The sequence below is a fragment of the Macaca nemestrina genome, chromosome 1 (assembly GCF_043159975.1).
Source record: "Macaca nemestrina isolate mMacNem1 chromosome 1, mMacNem.hap1, whole genome shotgun sequence".
NCBI classification, from domain to species: Eukaryota; Metazoa; Chordata; class Mammalia; order Primates; family Cercopithecidae; genus Macaca; species Macaca nemestrina.
Genome location: NC_092125.1, coordinates 133946517 through 133972040, shown reverse-complemented (window position 1 = coordinate 133972040; position 25524 = coordinate 133946517). Strand labels below are relative to the sequence as shown.

General features: G+C 37.8%; 1 protein-coding gene across 1 annotated transcript in view; it reads left to right on the top strand.

Moving 5' to 3' along the window:
• Positions 1–14710: 14710 nt before the first annotated feature.
• LOC105485452 (phospholipid phosphatase related 4) overlaps positions 14711–25524 on the top strand; it is a 45195-nt gene continuing 34381 nt past the window's right edge. Inside the window, exon 1 of the mRNA XM_011747815.3 lies at positions 14711–15081. Coding sequence (XP_011746117.1) covers positions 14860–15081 — 222 coding nt within the window. The 5' untranslated portion in view covers positions 14711–14859. The remainder of the gene's footprint in view (positions 15082–25524) is intronic.

Below are 25524 nucleotides of genomic sequence, written 5' to 3'. Positions count from 1 at the left end.
ATTTGAGTGTTAATTTATGTAATATCAATATTTGCCAAAATTATATCATTAGCAGTAATTTAAACATTTGTTAAAATTTGAGATACTGATATAGAATGGTCAAAAGAAAGCATTTTTAAATATCATTTTAAGAGGCATATGAGAAAAACTTTTGAAGTCTGTTTTCTAAGTATTTGATTTCATATAACTTCCATTAGTATAGTATGAACTTGTTGGGAACAGGAGCTGTGCTCATTTATCTCTGTAACCCTAATGCCTGGTGCAATACCTTGTCTAGAATACTCCCTCAAAAAATATTTGTCAAATATCAAATTTTTAGTTTAGCTTAAATTTGATTGATAAATATGTATGAAAATGTAGCTATCTCTCTTTTATATGTGTATGCAATACACATATATGTGTGTATATACATGTATATGTATATCATTATGTATACTTTTGAAATTATTATTGTGTTATGATGGTAATGAGTGGCTGGTCAACAATAGAAGACATTGTTTCCATTAAATCAAGTCATATTCCTTTCCAATCAACACAACATTTGGTTTCGTCGTTTAAATAACATTAAGACTGTTGGTCAAATGACATGTTGATTACATCTAAAAATCTGGTTTTCCTGAAATAATCTTTAATTTACTCTGATTTGGATGCCATTTAAAATAACTTACAAAGGACTCAGCACAGACTGAATAAATTAAAGATATTTTTATAATGTGGCTTTTGCCATTTTATGACATTTTAAGGTTTAAATTTTGCTCTGAATAATATTTGCAGAGGCAAGTAGATGTCTGAAATTTAAATATCATATTAAAATATTACTTCACTATATTTTATGGTGTATTAGGGAATATATTTCATTTCTGTCAACTTTTTTATAAAAATAAATTTTAAACTCTACTTTGTGTCCTTGTTATTCCTGTGTGTTTGAAGTCATGTCAGAAAGTCACTGTGCTAAGAAATTCACATCCACAGAATGTGACATTAAAGAGTCAAGCACTATATATTGTGGTTGGGTAGAATGTTATTTAAGAACTTGGTCATGAGGGAAATTAGTGAGAAATGGTATATGAGGAAAAAGTCATGGTCCTTACTAGAGACAGTAAGATCAATCACATGAGTTCAGACCAAACTCAGAGACTAAAATTCAGAATTAGTGAGAATTAGGATAGATGAAGTGTTGGAAATTGTGGAAGTTGTTGAATATCAGGGATCAGGATTTACTTTTCTGTAAAGGTCCTGAGAGTAAATATTTTAGGTTTTGCATGCTACATAATCTCTGTCACAGCTACTCGACTCTGCCATCATAGGGTCAAAGCAGACATAGACAATTCAGAAATGAATGGGTGTATTTGTGTTCCAAGAAAACTATTTACAAAAGCAAGCTGGATTCAGGCTGTGAGCCAGTCATTCTCCAGCCCCTGCTCTAGAGGCTCCAAAACCCCCAAGGTCCAACTGGTTCATCAAAGAGCTCAGTCCACTTCCAATGTCAGAAGAGAGAAAATTGAAAAACCTCATTTTTCCTGTGGCATTTTTACTCTATATGCTGCCACATCCTGGTCCTCCACAGTCCAGTGCAGGTCACCTCGAGGATGCTGAGGCTCTCTCCCTCACTTGGAGCCTGACACAGACTCCAGTAGTGCCCCACTTTGGGACTGCCAGGTTAGAGCTCTATTATTTTACAATCTCATGCTGATTCATGGTTCCTCAAAGCACAACACTATACAAGGTGCTACAGTTGAGGAAATGCGAGATGAGTTTCAAATCTATCTTCCCAATCGATCAAAGTAAGGGGTTTATATAGTGGGGCAGGAATGTGGCTAAAGTGCAGGTAAACAAGAATTAGGCAGGGGTAGGTAAGAGGAGTTGGTCAATAGGCAGCAGGTGGTTGGTAAGGCAATGAGGATGAATAACGGATCTGGTGTCTCCTTGTCCAGATGCAAGAATCTAGTAAGATTCAGTTCCTTAATACTACTTGGGAGTCCTGATAGTCGATTTCCTGAGAAAGGAATGCAGAAAATTATCATCACTATTGCTATCATCTTTATCTATCATCTAACTATCTATCTGTCTATCTATCTATCTATCTATCTATCTATCTATCTATCTATCCATTCGGATAAGACAAATGTGTTTCTCAAGCTTTAAGACTGAGTGGTTCACAATGAGATACCATCTCATATCAGTCAGAATGGCTATTTAATAATAAATAATAATTACATATTAATATAATAAAATATATTGCTCTTATATTATATATTAATATACTGTTTTAAATTAATAATTTTAAAAATATAAAATGACTTTTTAATAATGATAAAAAATAACAGATGCTGGTGAGGCTGTGGAGAAAAGGGAATACTTATACACTGTTGGTGGGAGTATAAATTAGCTCGACCATCGTGGAAAGCATTATTGTGGTTTTTTCAAAGAGCTAAAAGCAGAACTACCATTCAACCCAGCAAAACCATTACTGGATATATACCCAAAGGAATATAAATCATTCTACCATATAGACACATGCACATTAATGTTCATTATAGCACTATTCACAATGGCAAAGACATGGAATCAACCTAAAGGCCCATCAATGACAGATGGGATTTTTAAAATGTGGTACACATGCACCATGGAATACTATGCAGCCATAAAAAAGAATGAGATCTTTGCAGGAACATGGATGGAGATGGAGACTATTATCCTCAGCAAACTAATGCAGGAATAGAAAATCAAATACCTCATGTTGTCACTTATAAGTGGGAGCTAAATGATGAGAACTTATGAACACAAAGAAGAAACAACAGATACTGGAATCTACTTGAAGATGAAGGGTAGGAAGAGGGAGAGGAGCAGAAAAGATAACTCTTAGGCACTGGGCTTGATTCCTAGATGATGAAATAATCTGTACAACAAGCCCCTGTGACATGAGTTTACCTAGGTAACAAACTTTCACATGTAACCTTGAACTTAAAACAAAAGTTTAAAAAAATATAAAAAAATTAAGACTAGGAGGTTCAATTTCTATGTTTATTGAACTGTAAATATCAATTATATGGGACAATTTGGCTGGTTTCACTTTCTTACATGAGGATCCTAGCTTTTTAAATTAAATCAAACAGATTCATTTTTCGAAATACCAGAGCAAACAACTTTCGTGGCTTCCTTGGCGTTAAAAGTCTTCCTTAGGGATGTTGGGTCCTATTCTATTTACATTTGCCTAGATCAACTCTTTTTAAAGTAAAGATCTGCTCCAAGATGACTTCTCTCTTTTCCTGTAGAATGAACTTGCAATTTGTCTTCATGAAAATAAAATTTAGCCTAGTTCAAAAGAAACTCTTATTCAGGTGTGAGCTCATTTTCCTGGGAGGCAAGAAGTCCTTTCTGGAAGGGCTAGACATTCTAAATTGAATAGAAGCTCAAGTTTTTAAAATGCAAATTAAACCAACGCTTTGTATATTGATTCTTTTTAACTTGCCAGTGCCCTACTTATCTTTACTCCGGCATCACCTCACACCTGCTGGCTTCTCACACAACTTGCACAATTCACCAATCAAAACCTGCCAGCTTCAGTTAACCCCAGTGAGCTGCACCCATGGTCAAGACATATGTGCCTGCAAGTAGAGAAACTCCAGAATCACTACATAAGAGGGGTTGATAGGCATCCTTGTCATCACCTCTCCCTGCGAGTTGTGGGTGGCAGTAAATTATGCAGTGGTGAGTAACTGGTGTTACAGCTTAATTTGTAGTCTATAGTGATGCATTTCAGGATGATGGCATAGTAAGATTGATTATAGCTTGAAATCAGATACTGATTGGTAACACTTCATACTTACTCCCACAAAAAAAATCTTACAACATCATTAGTATCATTCTACATTTTTTTGCATTTTATAAAGTGCAAATTGCACAGAGATTTTTGTTTACAAGTGAAAGGAACTCACAAACAAGTAACTTAGGCAAAAATAGTCGGGGGAGAAGGTGATTACTAACTCATATACTGAACCTCAAAGGTTGAACAGAAAGTTGTGTTGGAGCTCTTCTTCCAAGTAATTGAAATCAGGGACTAAAAACTCTTGAGAATTTCTATATCTCATCTCTTCTCTATTAATGCCAGTTTTATTCTCTTTTACAAGTGGAAGACTTTCTTCATTTGCTTAAGGACACATGACCACAGGAAGCTTTGGTACTTACATCTGTACATCTTTGCCACCAGAAAGGGAAAGGCACTCTTCCCTCCTGACTCTAGTCAGAACACTCCTGGATGGGTATTCAGATAGGCTCCTACTGGTTTCATGATCATCTCTGGACAAATCTCCATGAGCAGAGGATATAGGGTAGCATAAATGATAGGCTTCACTTCAGTTGTGTGCTCACCCCATCATTAGTGTGGTGCAATCTAACAGAAAATGTCCGGATGTCCAGGACCACATATTAGCTTGTATGTGGAAGAGAGGACCTCCCTCAAAAGAAGGGAGCAAACGAAATCGACAGATATTTCCTACACGTGGAATCAAAGATAAAGTTTTATGAAAGAACATTTTATTGAATGATAAATTAATAACATACAATTCCATGTAAAGGACAAGTCAATGAATCTGAGAATTCTGAAGATTAAGTGAGCATAGTCTCCCTATTTGCAGAGATAGGACTAGAGATTCTCTGTTGTTTGTGACTCCACATATATACGAAATCAAATCTGCAGCCAAGAGTGGTGGCATGTGACTGTAATCTCAGTGCTTTGGGAGGGTGAGGTGGGAGGATCACTTGAAGCTAAGAGTTTAAAACCACCCCGGGCAACATAGTAAGATTCCAACTCTACAAAAAAAAAAAAAAAACAGGAATGGTGGCATGTAATACCTGCAGTCCCGTCAGCTTGGGAGGCTAAGGTGGGAGGATCATTTGAAGCCAGGAGTTCAAAACTGCGGTGAGACATAACCGCATTACTGCACTCCAGCCTGGGTGACAAAGAAAGACCTCGCTGAAAAAAAAAAAAAAAAAGGAAAGTAAAGAAAGAAATCAGGTTTGTATTACTTTTATATATCAAAATGGAGTCCAGCATAAATAGAGTCATTTTTCAACTATCAATGAACACATCTACATCAAAGGAGTAAGTATAGGGTTAAAAAATATTTACAGGGTAAATTTTTATGTATTTTATTTTATTTTATTATTTTTAGATGGAGTCTTACTCTGTCACCCAGGCTGGAGTACAGTGGCACGATCTCAGCTCACTGCAACTCCCACCTCCCAGGTTCAAGAGATTCTCCTGCCTCAGCCTCCCAAGTGGCTGGGACTACAGTTGCATGCCACCATGCCCAGCTAATTTTCATATTTTTAGTAGAGACGGGGTTTCACTATGTTGGCCAGACTGGCCTCAAATTCTTCACCTCAAATGATCTGCCTTCCTTGGCCTCTCAAAGTGTGTGATCACAGGTGTGAGCCACCACGCCTGGCCAATTTTTATGTATTTTATATATTGCTGTGAAATTGAAATAAACTTTAATTCTATATGTTTTATTTTAAAGTTATGAAGTGTCTTAATTTTAGGAATGATCTTGCTTCAGCTCTTTTGATAAGAGCTTTGATAACAGATAGTATACATGAAAGTTGTATGAGTGTTAGCCAAAGTTGTTTTGCATATCCAGGAAGGTGTTTTCTTTTATTCATTTATTCTAAAATCATTGGGAATTTGCCCTAATTTTTCTTACAATTGGTTCTGAAACATAACGGTTATCATCACAGCAGTCAAATTAAGACAGCGTGTAAAGAAAAGTTGTATTTTAATGTAACAAATAAAAGTCCCAGTCCATAGAAGAGTTCAACAGGTAAGAACAGGACAGGTGGGAAGATGTATGCAAGAGCCACATCGATGCACAGGTAGAGAAAAAGAGGACAACAATATAAATTATAGAACCATTTGGAGCTGTCATAGCCTGGGAACAAACTCGGAAGACTTCAAAGGGGAAGCGAATCTTCAGTAGAATTTAGGATGCAATTTAATGGAAGGCATCGGGCTGGACGCTGGGGAAAGAAGAAAGGACAACACAGATCCACTTTACTGAAGCACATTTCTCAGCAGCTCCAAAGAGATGCTCAATATTCCCATGTTGTACTAATTATAATACATAATCTAACTATGCAACCAATGGATAATCATTAAAGGATTGAGAGAATGCACTTCTTGTTGGGGCCAATAGTGTTCTCATAGTGCTGGCAGAGAGAAAGAGAGAGCAACAGGGTGCTTATTAGTTTACATAAATTATAAAATTAATAATTGTACATTCAAAATACTTATGTTGTTCCAGTGTTATACTCATCACTAGAAGGAAGGGTAAAAAGAATGAAATTTATTTATTCAATAAAGATTCGCTGAACTCTTGATATGTACAAACTACTATGTTAAGGGTTCAAAAGAAAGGTGAATTAGATACAACTTACACTTTCAAGAAGCAAAATAGTTTTTGGGGGAAAATAAGACAATCAAGGCAAAAGTTTTATAATGTGATCTACATAGCCGTCCAAAGAAAGCTCTAACGGATCACATAGGAGGGAAGGTTTGAGGAAATCTCATAAGGAGTTTACTTTGGTTTAAAATTTGAAAACTCATTAAAGGAAGAGTACAAAAAAGGCTTTGGTACAAGAGAATATGGTTTATAAAATGCCATGTAGCCTAGGATGTCTGGAGTTAGTGATTGTATAAGGAGAAGGAGAGGTGAGATGAAAAGATTGGTGGAGGCCAGATCACAGAGGCCTTTACATGCCAGGCTAAAGACTGAATACAATTTTATAGGCAATGAAGAATCACAGAGCATTTTTGAGCAAGAGAGTGGCATAATCAAAATTGTGTTTTAAGAGAATTTTCATGGTGCAAAATTATAGACTTGATCAGAAAATGGAAGATTCATGGTTAGGGAAATTAGCTAGTAAGCTATGACACTGTCACTGAAATAATGAAGTGAACACAATGGTAAAAGCAGACATGGAAGAGAGGAAATGGAGAAAAGAGAAATGACATGTTGTTTCTCCAATTCACTCCTACGACTGGAAGTACAAGATGAGAATATATCAAATCAAATAAAATGATTTATACTCACATGCTAGATTGTACAGTCAAAATAAGTTCTACTGGTATTCAGCGACATGCCTTTGAGAGCTAGAGTAGCAAGGACAAAATTCAGAATGTGGGATATGAATTCATTCCAGGAGAGTAGAACAGCATGTGAGGAGGCACAGGAACTGAACAAAGATGGTGCAAGTGCAGCTCAAACAAGCTTATCAGAGGAGAGGACACATCTCTGCAGAGGGGGACACAAGACAAGTGTCTAGTGGGGCAGGACTTACCCAGAGGGGTGTTGTATGATGGAAGAGCCTGGAGGCCGTAGCAGACTTTTGTAGGAAACCAGGCATTAATTGATGCTAATGGAAATATGGAAGAGAAAAATACGAAAGAGCAAAAGTTCATTGGAAATTCAAAAGAATTTGGAGACTAAATATTAGGGACACAGGCATGCATAAATCAAGGATGATGACTAGATTATTAGATTGAGTGGTTTGGATCATCTTATACTTTAATTAGCTACTCCTTGTTACTTTCCAGGAAGATAGTAGAGAACCAGTTGCAGTGTGACACTGAAAAAAAAGGAATAGCCAATTCATATGTATGTATTTCTCAACCCTTTCAGACATAAACTAGTGTATTAATACAGCACAATAGGGTAAATGTTTTAAAAGGGAATTGAGGGCTGCTGTGCAGAACTTGGTAGGAAAAATATCACATTTTTATAGTACATGAACATGAAGAAAAATCAAGTTTTGGAGAAATATATTAACTTTAAAACTTCCAAATACTATTCAGTTTTTAAATGAGAAACTTGGACTTACTTTTACAGAGAATGGCTACGTACATTTTCTCATCAGAATTTTTACTTTTGATCTCTTTAAATCCCTGATAGTAACCATTGAAGAGAAATTTTGCACAAGCAGGTGATAAAAGTCTGGCATCATTGCTTTGCAATCATTAAAAATATAACAACCCTTGAAATTACATGTGAAGAATTCAACAGCTCTGCCTTCATTGACAAAAGCAATGTTTAAATTTCTTGTGATAAACTTAGATGTTTCTAAATCAAATTAAATATTTTTATCACATGTTGCAAAAGAGAAATGATGCTTTATTTGCAGAATGTACATTCATTTTTAGAGCTATTGCTATGTAGGTAGCATGGAAGCCATATACAAGACATATCAGTACCCATGGACAGAATTTACAGAGAGAAGAGAAATAGCAATCACTTCCCTCAGTTGTGCCCATGAGGAGAACTGCTGGATCTCTCCACTCTCCAAGCATCTTTAGCAGACCACACCTAGGGGTGTGCCCGGTGCTCCTTGGGCAGTAACATATGCCGCAGCTGGCTGTCCAGTAGGTTTCCAGGTAGTGGGGCTCCCTCTTGGCTATATTTAGTACACTGAGGTGGAGCAGCAAATTCTGAAGTCATTCCTCTTTTCTCCTGGTTTATAGCCTTCGGAGCTTGCTGTCACACACTGTTCCACCTTGAACCTGGATTATTGCAGCCAGGAGCAATCTGCATTGAGACTTGGCAGAGACCCTGCTAAGGCCCTGAGGGGATCAATATCTTGTGGGAAAGCTGAAACCCATTCACAACACACTAGTATCACAATGCACAACACAACTCTGCAATAAACTTTTTATTTTATTCCCTGTGTCACTGCTATAGGTTTTCTTGGGATAGCCACTGATTTCCAGGGCAGATATGTTCCTGTGGGATGAAGCTCCACAGATTCATGTAAACCAGTTTCTACCATATCCTGATAAGGAATCACAGAGGACCATAGTGGACAAAAGTCATTGATAGTAAAACAAACAAACAAACATAAAATTATATTTTAAACATCTCTTGCCTGAACCAGGCATGGTGGCTCACACCAGTAATCCCAGCACTTTGGGAGGCCAAGGCAGGCAGATCACTTGAGGTCAGGAGTTCAAGACCAGCCAGGCCAACATGGTGAAATCCCATCTCCATTAAAAATACAAAAATTAGCCTGGCATGGTGGCATGCACCCGTAGTCCCAGCTATCAGGAGGCTGAGGCAGGAGAATCACTTGAACCTGGGAGGTGGAGTTTGCAGTGAACTGAGATCGTGCCACTGCACTCCAGCCTGGGGAACAGAGTGAGACTCCACCTCAAAAAAAAAAAACAAAAACAAAAACAAAAAAACAAAACAAAACAAAACAAAAACTCTTGCCAGAAGAATTGCTGAATTGCTGTTAGGTAAATTTGGTGTTAAATTAAAAAACAAAAAAGCCATGTCTTCTTATCAAAGGTATGTGAATTTTTTTGTTGTGGGCACAGAAAATGTTTTGATTGGTTGTGGGCACAGAAAATGGGCTCTGGCTAAATTAACGAGAAAGACAGAAAAGAAGAGAGGAAAGGATATATTTGGAAAGACAACGGGGATATAAAAAGAAACAAAAGAAAAGGAAAAAGCCAGACTTCTTAAGGGAAAGTTAACAAGGACAGTTCAGAGAATCAAAAGGCCAGCCTTAATTATCATTCTCTTTTCTTCTACCACGCATCAACACCAACAATTTTCTGTCTCTGTATCACTTTCCTCAATATTCAGATTCCTGGGGAACAGGGTCCAGTTGTTCACATTTTGGTCACTATCCCATCTGGCCTAGGGCAGACTGAATACCTTCATTTACAGTCCCAGTTTGGACTGTAGAAGTGGGACAGTTTATCATGAAAATTCAAGAAACCACCACAGAAAGAAGGAATGATGGCTCCTGAACACAACAACATATGTCCATTTCACTCATCTAACTCATTCATTTTTAGATGTGGAAATAGAGTCCCTGAGTTAAAATGCTCTTATCTACAGCCATGGAATTAGTCAAAGATGAGGCTGGAACTAAAACATCACTTTCCTGTCCTTCAGAAACTTCTCATTTCAGTGCTTTTCCTGCTTCACACATCTACATATTCAGTTATGTTAAGTCTCTTCTGTTTAGAAAAATGCAATAAAATCTTACATTGTCCCCTCAAAATGTGGTGGAGTGGGCTGATATCTGAGAAATACATAACTAATTTAAATATATTTTTATGACCTTAAAGATAAATGTCATGCAAATACCCAAAGGGCAAGTAGTTGCCAGGAAACAGAAAAGCAGTTTGCATTTGGCTATGGGCACACAAAACCAATATATAGAAAAATGACTTCTTTCTTATCTGAGAAGTCTGACACTTTTAATAATAATGTCAAATGCACTTTCAGGCATATTTTTTTCCATGTTATTTGTGCTATGAAGTACTGTCTCGTGAAATGTCAGAGTGCTGCTTTTTCAGTGGGTGCCATTTTTCATTTGAATGCACTGAAACAGGATTTCCATTGAAAATGTTCAAGTTCTGTGAGGCGCATTAAATTGTTTTTAATTTCACTATTGTAATGTAGAGCTGCAACTAGCATACATGAAGCAACATTCAATATAAAAGTTTTGCACTTGGCTTCAATGTGAATTTACATGGTAAAAATGGGATGAAACATATTTTTTAGTTTTGGAATGTTCTCTAGTAACCTCTGTGCTGTAAGTGGTTTGAATGTCAACTCCTCTCATGGACTTCCTTGACTACCATTCTTTTTATTATTATTATTATTTTATTATACTCTAAGTTCTGGGATACATGTGCAGAACGTGCAGTTTTGTTACATAGGAATACAAGTGCCATGGTGGTTTGCTGCACCCATCAACTTGTCACCTACATTAGCTATTTCTCCTAATGTTATTCCTCCCCTAGCCCCTCACCCCTGACAGGCTCTGGTGTGTGATGTTCCACTTCCTATATCCATGTGTTCTCATTGTTCAGCTCCCACTTATGAGTGAGAACATGCAGTGTTTGGTTTTCTGTTCTTGTGATAGTTTTCTGAGAATGTTGGTTTCCAGTTTCATCCATATCCCTGCAAAGGACTTGAACTCATCCTTTTTTATGACTGCATAGTACTTCATGGTGCATATGTGCCACGTTTTCTTTATCCAGTCTATTAATGATGGACATTTGGGTTGGTTCCAAGTCTTTGCTATTATGAATAGTGCCACAACTACCATTCTTAAGAAGTTTCTCATAGTGATTGCAACTGCACCTTAACTGTTTCTTTAGTAGTCTATATCACAAGATATAATTATATGTTTGTAAAGAGAGGCAGTACATGTAGCCCTTAAGATCACATAGCCTGGAGCAACCTACTGAGTTCAACAATCTCAGCCCCATTAATTATGTCTATGGTCCTTCCATACAATCATAGTTTACATCTCTGAGTCTCAGTTTTTTAACTATAAAATGTGATAGTAATGATACTAATTTCATAAGGATCTTGTGAGAATTACATGAGGTAAGATGCAAAGTATTGTTAATGGTGCCTATTCCATAGTGAGCTTCATGGAGGTGTTTTCTCTTACTATTACTAATCAATTGTCTGTATCTGTCTTCTCTTCACCTACATTAGCCTGTGAATTCTATGAAGGCAACAAGCATATATATTCTTTTCTCCAGTGGGTGTTTTGTGAGAAATATGCCTCTCACATGGAAGGGGATCAATAAATACTTATAGGCTGAATGGATGGACTGATGAACGGATGAGGTAGTTTTACGTTTCACCAAGTGCTTTCACATATATTGTCACAATTAAGCTACTAGGCATTGTTGTCAGATAGTACCAGTACTCTTCTCATTTTACATAATAGAAAACTAAAGCTTGGAGATACTAAATGGCTTGCTTATGAGCAGAGTTCAAACATTACAAACCCTGAGCTCAAATTCATGTCTTCTGACTCCAAATTTCATTCTGTTTTGGTTCAAACTTTTCTATTTATTTATTCTATCTCTGAGTTCTGTCTACTGACTTTTTTATAAAATAGGGAAATCATTTGCCGTGTTCACTTCATTGCATTGTTTTGAGCATCAAAAGTGAAAGTAGGTAATATATATCAAACTGTTACCCCAGTGTAAGACATTATTATTGTGTTTAGTATTTAAGGGAATCTTTAGCTTGATTGTTTTAGGAAATGCTATACATTAGAAAAATAAAATTCAAAAGAAGAGAGACCGAAGGAAGGAGAATCTGACCTAATGAAAGATAAAGGATTTACGATAAGAATTGTCTTTGAATTCTGAAACATTTCCTAATCCTTGACAATGTGAGCAGGTCAATCTGGGCAGACCAACTAGGGAGGAAAAAAAGGGTCACTTTCTGATACTTGGACAATTTGTTGAATTGTTGAGGTATGGTCAACATACATCTCTGATATTTTGTCACATACCTTCAGGTTTTTTGCTATTGAAATTAAGCAGGTATAGGTTTAGTCTTATATTTCACCCTTTCTTAAATAAAAATACTGAGTTTCCAGGATGATAAGATCTGTCTTAAGTTACATATGTTCTAGCTTATTTTTTACCTCACCAAAGATTGTAAATTTTCTTGAAGTACCAAGAAGGTTGAAAAAAGAAAGGCCTCCAGTACCCAATACCCAACCCCCACAACACAAAGTAACATTGGTAGTAATGAAAAGTATAATTACTGATTAATGTAATAGTTAAACAGAATCAACAAGCACTTAATGAACATATACTATGTGAAAAACTATGCTATCTAGTTATATATGCATCACTTAATTTTATTGTTCCATTTATTTCTTCACTATATACTGATAACCTACTCTTTGCCAGGCACACTTCTAGTTACCAGAAAATATAATAATGAAAATGTACTGGACCTCAAGGAGTTTACTAGTGGGTGAGGCAGGCAAGATAAAAAAAGGACACAGAAATACTTGATATACTATCAAACGGTGATAAATTCTATGAAGGAAAATAAAATAGTATAAAAGAATAAAGAGTAACAGAGGTCTGAGATTATGAATCTACTTGGTGCATCAAAGACAACTTCCCTGAGGAGTTAAAATTTGAGCAGAGATATGAATTAAGTGAGGGGGTAAGCCAAGCGATTTTGGCGGAACAGAGTTCTTGGACAAAGGAACAGTAAGTTCCGGAGGCAGTGAAAGGCTAGGCTGGAATGGCCAGACCATTGAGGTGCAAAGTGATGTGAATGAGGTCCTAGAACCAGGCAGGGTGGCCAGGCAGGGCTTTAAGGAAGAGACGGGAAGTTTGGATTTTCCATTGAAGTGGAAGAGAGCTCTTGGGGGGTTTGGGTAGGGGAAAAACACAATTGGGTTATTTTTCAAAGGACCTTTCTGGTTGCTGCATAGGGAATGGTTTGTAGGTTGTGGGAATGGCAAGGGCAAAAGCTGGTAGAACAGTTAGAAGGCTGTTATGTTATGCCAGTCTAGGCAAGAGATGGCGGTCACTGTGTGTGGTGGGAGGTGAGGCAAGTAGTGAGTTTGGGAAGAAGATGTAGTTCTCTTCTGATTACTTCATTTTCTAACTGAAATAAGAGTTAATGTCAGGAACTGAGAATGAGGAGATTTGAGAAGTGAGAAGTCGTGAATGGAAAAATGGCTGGACAGAAAAAAATTACAGAATTGTGGGGGCAACTCCAGGACCTACTTGGAGTTTGTGGTCACGAGTTGGATGTGAGACAGGAGCATGCAGTTGTGTGTTTTCCTCCAGTAACTTTCAGTTGCTCTGGTAAGGGCAAAGAAGTTGGCTCAACTAAGCTGGCATATTATCAGGTGTATGGCAAATTGGGAGGCGGAAACAAGCAATTGTAATGCAAGACTTTGGAACCCAAGCCTGGCAGAGGAAAGTGGGAGCAAGAGGTGGTGTTGGCAGTGAAATGTGTACATTATCAGATAGGGTGGTCCCATATTGCTAAAGACCTATTGGAGGAGCAACTAAAAGAGGGAAATGGACAAATTGGTTGGAAATTGTTCATCACATGCTTGAAATGGAGACTTGGAGATACTGGAAATGGCCTGGGACATGTGATCACAAAAGTAACTTATCTTTATTAGTATAATACCATGTCTCCTGTTTGCTGGGTGTTTCTCTCTTCTGTATCAACTTGATACTTCTGGTTGCCAAAGCAGTCACAAAATTGAGACCAGCCATGTATACTGCCAACAAGGTGAAGGATTTCAGATTATTAATATCTGAAGACATACTTCTTTTTACAGTTATGATTGTGATACTGACACTGTTCTGGGAGTGTGACAGTGAGATTAGAACATACAGTAGCCTCTGGGCTCAGTGAGGATGCCTATTACCTGCGCATTCACACATCTGCCTCTCTGGATGCAAGGAACCCACATCATTCCCAGGCAACTGGTAGTGTTTGTTAGTGGGTGCTTCGGTGTGGAAGGGAGCCAAGGAGTCTCCTAGGTAGAATCCCCTGTAGGAGTTGTCATTCCTGGTTAGTAACCAGCTTTCAGTGAGTGCCTACCTCGGCCTACTTTTAGTGTGGGATCCAAGATCTCATTTCGTGCAGACAGGGGTTGGTTTTCTTGCTATGGGTCAATGCGCTGGAGCAGAGCTTCTGATCCTTAGCATTCTTGAATAGCATTCCTAGAGTGACCTGGGAGGGTTCCCAGAAGGGGACTAGGTGGCTAGGCTCCTCTACCTCCCTACTGCAGAAACCAGGAGTGCGTCCCCCTTTTTGGATTCTTGACGTCAAGCTCCGGCAGCCTTGGAGCCTCCCAAGGGCGGTAGAGAGCTGAGGGAGGGTGACAGGGAGGGGAAGCCATTGCAGCAACAGCTTGGAGGAGGGAGCTGGACATCGTCTCTCACCAGAAAAACGGGGAGCAGGAGCCAGACTAGGGGAGGAAGAGGACTGGCACGCTCAGAGAATCGCTGGGTTGCTGCAAAAAGGGGCGGGGAGAAGGCGGGGGCGCTGCATGCAGCGCGCTGGCTCCAGCGGTGGCCGCGGGGAATGTGACATCAGCGGCGCCGGACGCTTGGGGCTGGAGGAGGCAGCTCGCCTCAGCTGCGCTGTGCACACCTCGCCCGGGGGAGAACGCAGACCCGGGCAGGCGGCAGGGATGTCGGCGAAGGAGAGGCCAAAGGGCAAAGTGATCAAGGACAGCGTCACCCTCCTGCCCTGCTTTTATTTCGTGGAGGTGAGTTGGCCCAGCGCCTTGGCATAATGCAGATCCTCTGGGCATCTCCTGAGCGAATTCAGGTCCTGGACAGCGTTGGAGGCGCAGAGATCGTGCCAGGGCGCGCGCCGCTGTCCCCAAATGCCCGACCCTCCCCTCTTCCCCTCGATTTCACAGCAGCTCCCCGAATGTGCCTGTGAATACCTGTCAGCCCGGGGTGATTACCATTAGAGGTGTCGCTGCTGGGTGGCCTACGGGGAAGGGATACCTGTGTGAGTGAGTGCGGTTTTAGTTCCTTGGCCCTCCTGTAGTGCCTGTGTGCACAACGTCCGCTAGTGCCCCAGAGGGGCCATGATGCCCATATTTCGGGATTTGTGTCTTCAACCTGCCGAGTACGTGTCGGGAACTCTGTGTGCACACAGCTATGCCTAGGGCATATGAGGGTTGAAGGTGTTTACATAGTACAAATATTGTTGATTGCTTTTATTACCCCTGCCCCCCCCCACAAATCCTTCTCCTATTATATTATTATGGTGCTCACATATGCTTCTGAAATTGGATCTGCATCTCTAAACATCAATCATCGGTGTACTGGCCTCTTTCCACAGTAAAAAAATACATATTATGTATGTGTGTATACATAACTACATATAATATTTCAAATCTATGACATCATCTGATTTTACATGATTTGTATCTGTGTATTTACTGTGCTGAGCAGTATTATAGCTAAGCAATTAAATGCAGATGTATCCATCATGACCCTCTAACTTGCCAAAATGCAGTATTTGAGGGAGAAACAATTGGTAGGAGTTATAAAGATTGGCAGATACAATGGTTCTATGTACTGTGCTCCATTGCATTAGGAAGACATTTTTAAGCAAGACGTTTACTAAATTACAGATACAAAAGGGGTATATTGCATATGTTTAGGGAAATCAGATGGTTTTAGGCATAAAACTATATTCTGTGTAGTTAGAGTCTGGGTTGCCTAGAGAATTATAAGACTGTTGCTGAATCATAAATAACCTTCTCTGGCCATCTTTTCAGCCAAATATGGAGGTTTAGCCCTTCCAAGTACAAACAGTAGATTCTGTATTCAATGATTGCAAGGCTTATCTGTGATGAGGAATAGTCACTGCCTTGAAACTTGGGAGAAGAGACATTGTCAGTCTGTTCTTATAGGTAACAATATATTTGGAAGTTTTGTAGAGGTGTCATAATTTTTTTAAATAATTTCAGTTTTAAGAAAGATGTATGTGACTTGCATAAGTTTCAGAGAAATGATGGGTGACCCTTCATTCGTGACCCATAGAAAAGAAGCAAAAAAAAAAAAGGACCTATGTATTTAAAATAATGAATTCATTTATTATCCTTTCTCTTTTCACAAGAGATTTTTGAGACCACGATTGACCACGATTTAGGTAATTTTTGTTGAAAGATAATGAGCTTTCTCAAGAAAATGTAGGTAGCAGAAGATTCCATAATGAAAAGGGTGAAGGAATAGAAAGATGAGATACCTGCCTTCAAGTTCAATCTATCAGACCACTTGTCGCATTGCTAATCCATGTAGTTTTGTGTTATAGTGATTTCATTTGTGTCTGAATCAATGACATTTGTCTAGGAGAAATCAGTTTGTCTGAATTCCATCTCCAGGAAGCAACACACCTGAGGTCAGCTAGAAGCTGACTACATGGGGGTTGCAGCTATATGGCTTCAAGGAAAATGCCCCCATGAAAGAGGATGCAAACCAGACAATTAAGGATGTGCCTTTACAGAATGTCCGTGTGCACTTTTGAGGCATCTTTAACCGGAGTACATGTCCCTTAAGCAAGAATTTTAAAAGTACAAGTGCCTCATAATGCATTTGAATTGTGTGTTTAGGAACAGACATCTGACAATTGTTACTTCTTTTCCATGAGTGGAAATAGCCCAGATTCATTACTTTTACTTTGGCCCATTCAGATATCCTCTATGAATTCCTTAGCAGGGCAAGCTATAGAACAATTACTTGAAGACAATTCATGGAGTTTAAACGAGCATTGATGACACTGTGTCTTGGGGTTAACAGACTTCAAAAACAGATCCATACAATTGGATTGCAAATTATCTTCCTAAAAATTAAATGTATGATGAACCACTAAAGAGCCTCCAGAAAATGGGAGACTGCATTAGTATAACAATTATTTAAGGGTTTGACCAGATGCACTACCACGCTCCTTTGAAATGACTCATTTTGAAGGTGGTGACAATGCACTAAATTTACATCTCTTTTGTAGGATGAATAAACATAGCTTGAATTTGCATGTTAGTAAAATGCTCTAGAGTAATGACACTTTGCTTTCCAGCACAGTTTCCCAAGACCTTAGAAATTAAGATGGAAAAGTGAAACGTGAGTGAATCTCTTTCCATCACATATCAGTCTAAAGCACATATTTTTAGCCTTCTCTGTTACTCAAACCATAATTTAAGTAACAAGAGGATTCTAACAAAACAGATCTCAGGAGAAAACAGTCCCTGGTTCTCAAGTCAGTGACACCAGGAGCGACTTACACTTTGCCTTTTTTCAAGGAGTTTAGGAGTTTGACATCACTAATTCATGATAGGTATGAGATGTAAAGAAACTTTAATTGGGAAAATGAGGCAAGGAAAACTTTCACTTGAGTTGTGAAAGGGGCTAAAATCAAGATGGACTGAGTTATATCAGGAAAATGGCAGCATGCTCTGGGAAAAACCTGGGCCTTGCACACAGATTGACTTGGTTCAAACACCGCCTTTGCCAGATACTACATGAATAGTTCTGGCCAAATTACTTCTCTCATCCTTAGTTTCTTCACATATAATATAAATTACATAATATAAATATAAATACACCTGTATTCATACATAATAGAAATTATTATACCTATGTCTTAGAATATTGAATATATCATGCGGTTAAAGGATCATGGCTGAGATATGGTAGGCAATCAAGATATGTTAGTTCTTTTCCTTTCTTATAACTGTTCTTGACCTGAAATAAATTATTTTACTTATAGTTTGGACTTAAAAGATCAAGTCCTGACAAGGTCCAGCTTGAGAGTTCCCACTGTTGAGAAGAAGTCATCTTCTCCCCAGTTTCTAGAAACAGTTTGGGCTCCACAGGCTTCTTGAAATGGATCTGTATTAATTGATACAAATGGAGAGAGTGAAGTACTATTTAAAGTTTGTACAATAATAATGACAACCATTTATAAAGTACTTAATATGTACTAACAATAAGCTAAATGCTTTACATGACCATGTCATTCAATCTTCAAAGTTTCTCTTTAAGAAAGAGCCATTATTATCTGTGTTTTGAAGAGAAACTGAAACTCATAAAAGTTAAACAACTTGCCCATTTTTATAAAGCAAAGTTAGAGGCAGGGCTGGGTATTAACTCAAAGCTCATGCTCTTCACCACTGCAATAACAATCTCTCTCAACTTGTTGAAAGAACATTCATATAGGCAAAGTCACTTTCTGTGGTTTCTCACTGGTAAAAAAGGAAGATATAGTAAGGCAAGGGCACACTGACAAAGGTAATACAGTTTTCTCTGACAACAGATCGGTTTCCTCAGCTCAACCTCCTCCACTGGGAGCCTCCAAGCACAAAGAGTTAGTGGACAGTGCATACTCCCCACATTGGCTCATCAGTTAGTGGCTAGTGCCCCTCAACAAGAACTCTGGATAGATGCAAGGAAGGAGTAAAGATGTTGGCAGCCCATTTGCAGAGTGTCAAGGTATCTCTAATTATACCCCTATGGGCATTAGGCTGAGGTGTTCGTGTTCAGCTACTAAAAGCAAGTAATCTTGTCTTTGTTCACCGCCATACCTGATGTTAAAGCACACATTGGTTTAAGGGATAGAATTATTTTTTCTTACATTTTTGGTTTATGCTGCTGTTTGCTAATGAAATGGCTTATGGTTGACAGTAATATTGGATGGCGATTTGAAAAACACGGTGATTTTTAATTTTGCACATCATTTTATGAGCAAGTTTCATAACTCAGTTTTACACTGTACAGCCTGGGAAAACAAAGGTCAAGTTGTGAAAAGAACTCTCAGATAAGCATAGCCAAATCTTATTAGGATAAAGAGAAAAGCAGGTTAAAAAGGAATGTTCCACTAAAGAAAAGGTTTATCATGCCCTTAAAGTTCCCAAGTACCCTGCAAATGATGGCTGTATCACTTACAGTAGCAACTGCAGCCAGCAGTATACCTAGAGTTAGCAAAAGAGTTTTCAAACTTTTTTTAAAATTATTATACTTTAAGTCCTGGGGTATATGTGCAGAACGTGCAGTTTTGTCACATAGGTATACACGTGCCATGGTGGTTTGCTGCACCCATCAACCTGTCACCCATAGTAAATATTTCTCCTAATGCTATCCCTCCCCCAGCTCCCCAACCCCCACAGGCCCTGGTGTGTGATGATCCCTTCCCTGTGTCCATGTGTTCTCACTGTTCAACTCCCACTTATGAATGAGAACATGTGATGTTTGGTTTTCTGTTCTTGTGTTAGTTTGCTGAGAATGTTGGTTTCCAGCTTCATCCATGTCCCTGCAAAGCACATGAACTCATCCTCTTTTATGGCTGCATAGTATTCCATGGTGAATGTATGCCACATTTTCTTTATCCAGAATATCACTGATGGGCATTTGGGTTGGTTCCAAGTCTTTGCTATTGTGAAAAGTGCCACAATAAACATATGTGTGCATGTGTCTTTATAGTAGAATCAGTTATAATCCTTTGGGCATAGCCCAATATTGTATGCGATAAGGCTGGTTGTCTGGGACTAGTGCACTTCCTTTATGCAAAGGATTACAGTGGTCCATCTGGGGCTCAGGCTCACAATTTTGTTCTCATTAGTCATCCTGCTCAAAGAGCAATTCATTATGTAATGTAAACAAATGACAAATTACCTTTTTAAACCTAAAAAGATATAAATTCTTAACATGAAATAAATGGGAATGAGATTCTTTTTCCTAAAACATTCTGCTATATGACATAACATTTTTATAACAAACCTGATGCTAACTTTATGAAGGCAGAAGAGTTATGCTTCACCTATATGCAAATATATTTTGACAGGGTTACCGATACAGAAAAGAGTTTGAAATTGCCTGTTATTCATATGAGAAAACACACAAAGACACTTATGTATGCACACACTTCTGTGCATAGGTATGTACAAATACACATGGAGTAAGAATATCATCTCTCTGTCCACTCAGTATAAAATTACAGTATCTGAAGCATTCCAATTCAGAATATTTGAATCTCAAAAAATTAAGATTACTCAGAAAGTTTTCATTCCTTTTGTTTTTTTCTTTTTGTGGCAGGGTCTTCCTCTGTCACCCAGGCTGGAGTGCAGTGGCATGATCTCAGCTCACTGCAATCTCTGCCTCCTGGGTTCAAACGATTCTCCCACTTCAGCCTCCTGAGTACCTGGGACTACAGGCATGCACCACCACACCCAGCCAGTGTTTATAATTTTTGGTAGAGACAGGATTTCATCATGTTGCCCAAGCTGGTCTCAAACTCCTGGGCTCCAGCAATCCTCCTGCCTCAGCCTCCGAAAGTGCTGGGATCCCAGGCGTGAGCCACCACACCGGGCCTACTCAGAAAGTTTTCATTACTTTGAATGTGTACTTAGCAGTAGATATGTTGCAGGATTTTGTTAATGGAGCTTAATTACTATAAGGTCAGTAACTAAACAGTTTGTTCAGGAGTAGAAGCCATTGCTGCTACTCTGTTGCTATCCTACCTGGGGAAGTTCAACAAGCCTTTGAGCAAAGACACACATTTTGAAACACATTTTGAAATTGTGGTGTCTTGACAAAATCTTAATACAATTTTTATTTTCTTCCCATTGGAAATCGTCCACAGGTTTTTAATTGTAGCAAACATTAATTCACAAGATTTCAGTTCTATCTCATGATCTATGTTAAAATTACATAACTCACTTGATTTTCTTGCTAAGAAATATTGCTAGCTTATTCCCTTTTACATAAACTTCAGCATCAGTAGGAAATATAAAATCACATTTCTGCATTGCATATACCAAAATAGTAGCTGTAGATTTTTTTTCTCTTCTTTAGATTGTATAGAAGTAGAGTCTGCTCAAAGAAGTACTTCAAACCCTGCCAAATGAGATGAGTTGGCAAGTCTCTTCTCTTTCAAAGTCACAATGCATAAACTCTGATGCAAAATAAAATAAATAGAGACTAGAGCCCTAAGTTTTAGAGATAGAGTTAAATGAGGACATTTCTACAAATCTGAGTATTGAACATAACGCTTGCTATTAGGGAATTATTTTCTATTTCTAAACACCACGACTATCTTACTGTTTCTTCACGGCCAAGTTACAAAATGTGATTTGTTCTACTTTATCAGGAAAGAAAAAATACTTGGCTTCTGCCAATTTCAAGGAGATTTTAATAATAATGATAATAATCATAGTAATAAAAAAGAATAGTCCATTTCCAGTCTTCTTTATATGATGGACTCTCTAGATACATTATTTTTAGTCTGGAGAACTATCCTATTGAAAAGGCATTGCTATCTTTACTTTTTGAATCAGAAATTGTAGCTCAGAGAGCTACTGTTTTTACCAGGGTTGCATAGCAATGAAATGAGGGAGTCAGGATTTCAGAGCCTGTCCGTCTTGCTCTTGCATTATGACTACACCATACTGTCTCACACATGCTTCCAACAACAATGCTAAACCTAGTGAAGAAGTGCAATGGAGAGCCCTGCCTCTGCTGTGACTTGGCTAGCTTCATGGTATCTGGATGTGTGTCTTTGAAACATGTCTGGTTGTGGCTCTGTCAGAGTTGTGGATCAGAGTTTTTCTCTACATTCATCTACAAAACTTGGCTGTGTTAGTGCTTTTTCCTACTTAATAGTAACTGGTTTAATTTTTGATATGTCTGAAAGGCACAGTGTCCCCTAAAATCAAGCTCCCTTTGGGCAAGCACAAATGGCACCCGTGAGTCTCTGATGAAGATTAATGAGGATCAATGGGTGGGGGTGAGAGGGAAGACTTGGAAATTAAATAGAGTATAGGAGAGTAGAATATGTAGGTCGATTAAAATGATAGAAAGAAAGAAATTCAAAAAGATAATAGAAACAGAGAGAGGTCAAGCCAAGCAGGATTAGAAGAAAAAGCATTAGAAAATTGAAGGTAGGAGTGAAGTGGGTGTGTGTGTGTGTGTGTGTGTGTGTGTGTGTGTGTGAGATTGAGATCCAATCTATGAGCAAACCATGGAGACCCCTTTAAACATTTTGGTTGTCTAAACTGGCTTGTTAAAGATTATTTGAGACACAATTATTGCTGTTTATGTTGGAAATGTATTACAAATGTTACTCATAGCAAACACATTTTCTCTCAGCATATGTATACAGCATAGGCTATTTCTCAAGCAACCTTTGTATTTAAAAGGTGAGGAAATGTCTTATAGAGTTTAAAAGTCTTATTACAGAGATAAGTCTAATAAAATTATATAATCCAATGACATATGGCCTTACTGTTTCTTCAATCACCTAAGAAAATTTTGCCTTGAAAAGGTTAACTGAGTTAACCTTTGGACATGCCAAGTATGCCCGAGTTACCTAAGGACACACTGGTTAATATCAGATCAGGAATAGAACCTAGGTCTCCTGACTCCTGTTCTAGTGCTCTTTCCTAATTATTACTATTTCTAGAATTCCTTATATTAGAAAGTTTCCCTCTGGATTATAACATTTAAAATACAGGTCATTCTAATTCTACATGTGAACAAATTGGGCTAGCTGTTTGTGCTAACTTCCAAACGCATTTCATGACCACTTTACATTAAACAATTATGAATGGATCTTCCACTGTTCCAAGTTGTTAGGCTCTTTGAAAAGCATGGTAATAGCTAAAGATTAGAAAATCAGAAAGGGTTTTTCTCATTGCCTACATGCCCACCTGTAATTTCACAATTAACTCCCTTGACATGAGGTCTCTAACAGATAGTAAAGGAAAGCATAAACAAGGGAAGGTGTAAGAATATAATTTATGTCATCAGCTATAGAATAGCTTTGAATTTTCCCTTATACTTCAATGTAAATTTTTCATACATTATCTCATCTGATCCTTTAAATGCAACTGAGAAATAAATATAAACTCTATTTTAAAAATTAAGTAACGAAGACTCAGAGAAGTCCAAAAACTTGTCTAAAACTCAAGTAGTGCTATTTTCCATCTTGGTCAAAAGGAAAAAAAGGTGATATTTAAACTGTGAAATGTCTAATTATGAGCATCATGGTAGCCTTTTATGGTATGAATTAGCTGAGAAATTTATTTACAGTTAACTATCGAATGGAGTAATCTTTTCATGGTCAAGTGGATTTTGAAATATGGATGCCAAGGATAGAAATGCTAATTTTGGCATAAGTAACGTTGAGGTGTTTTTCTTATCAATAATTAGACTGAACCAATTGCACTATCTGGACTAAACCAATCATTACTATCTGGTTGTTTGTCAGGCAACATAGAGGAGGATAATTGCTTTCTTATTTGCTGTAACAAGATGGTTTCTGTCTGTGTAAAACTGGTATTTAGACCACTTAGGAATAAATTAAAGAAAAGGGGAAAGACAAGTAATTAAAATCAATGTATTTGTGGAAAAGGTAAACATGGAATCAGTACATTTAACAAAAGAATGATGTTTGGGAGTGAGAGCAATGGAAGTAGATGTGACTATATTGTTAATAACTTAATGCTCTTACCAAAAGTCTGTGCTATGGGTTTGCTTAGAGGTAAACTGCCATTTAATGAAATCCTAGACATGCTTCAGAAATTGAGTCCTCAGGGATAGAGTCCAAAAGAGACGGATCTTATATCAAATGTTCTTCAATACAGAATGCTAAAATGAAATTCCAGGGTATAACCTGTTTTGTACTCTTACAACAATTTATTTATGTACTGAGTAAATATTTATTAATTGCTTATGATGTGACTTTTGGTAAAAGTAATAGAAACGATATAGAATCATCACTGACATACTTTCTAGTCAATTGTAGAATTTCCATAAATTTTAATTGGATGTAATAAAACAAGACTAATCATATGAACATAAATTTTTCTTTAACTGTCTTTTATCAGCTTGTGGAGACATTTTTATTTGCAGAGTGATCATAAATTCCCTATCAGAGACATTGCTCAGCCTTGTGGATTATTGAACAGTTGAAGATTAAATCAATATCCAAGGTCTATATGAGTCCTTATATCTTAATTATGCTTATGTTCATTTTATGATCTAGGACCTACCTATGGATTGTTTGAGATTTGAAATTTCAAAGGCATCAGTGAAGCAAAGAACTTGCAATTTTAGTTTTCATAGAAAGTTGTTTCAGTTAGATAAGGCACATATACCACAGACAATTTTTTGTGCCTATGGTAAAAAAAACTATTAGATATAGATATATATATTTTTTTACTTAAAAGAATATAGCTTTTTTTTTTTAACTTGATCTGCCAATTAGCTTTGTAATCTTTGGCAATTAACTTATTTCCTCTAAGCATCATTTTCCTCATTTGAAAATGATTGAACTATTGTGGTCAGGATAGAGTAATTATGACCCCTTAATCATATACAAATTATAAAATATGGCCAAGAATTCTAAAGCAAAGTCAGGCCTAGTAAACGAATTTTCTCTTTCCCATTTACCAACACCCCCTCTCCCATCTTGTCTGAAGTAAACTTTGTGGTGGCTTTAGATGCTACCAGATTACCTGGAAAGGGGCTGGTTCTCCTGATTGTTTTCGATTGGTATCACACATTTATGTGTGTTTTATACAGTGTGCATACAATGGTAGAGCAGTTTATTATAATGTTTAAATACAATACCAACAAATATTTACTGGAATTTCTGCTCATTTTTAAAGATAGAGGGACATATGCACACACTTACAAAATAGAGACCACTTTTTTTCAGTACCCTTACCTTGACCTAGTCAGTGGAGAGGAATTCTCATTTACTGAGCATCTTCTACACACAGTGCCCAGGTAACACTCTACTGAAAGTCCCTATTCCAGGGTTGTTGGGAGGCCCATAATCTGTAAGCTACTGCCGTTCTCAGGTTTCCAGAGTTCTAAAGTGTCATATATAAACTCATCAGCAGCAGTGTCTGTTCAATGCAAATTAAATATCCTCCCATGCCTCAACTGAACCATCTGTGAAATAAAGAATATTACGCTTTCTAAAAAATGATGAATAAATTAGATTTAGTCTTTGGGAAAGAGTCATCTCATTTAGGCTATTGTATGATTCATTGAAATCTTTTTTTTAAGGCAGTTGCATACACCCTGAAGAATTAACAGGTTACTTATCCCTTGGGTGATGATCTGAAAATGCTTGTATTGTAGCAACTGAGATTTGACTGATTAAAACATGGAGAACATCCAACTGTGAAGAT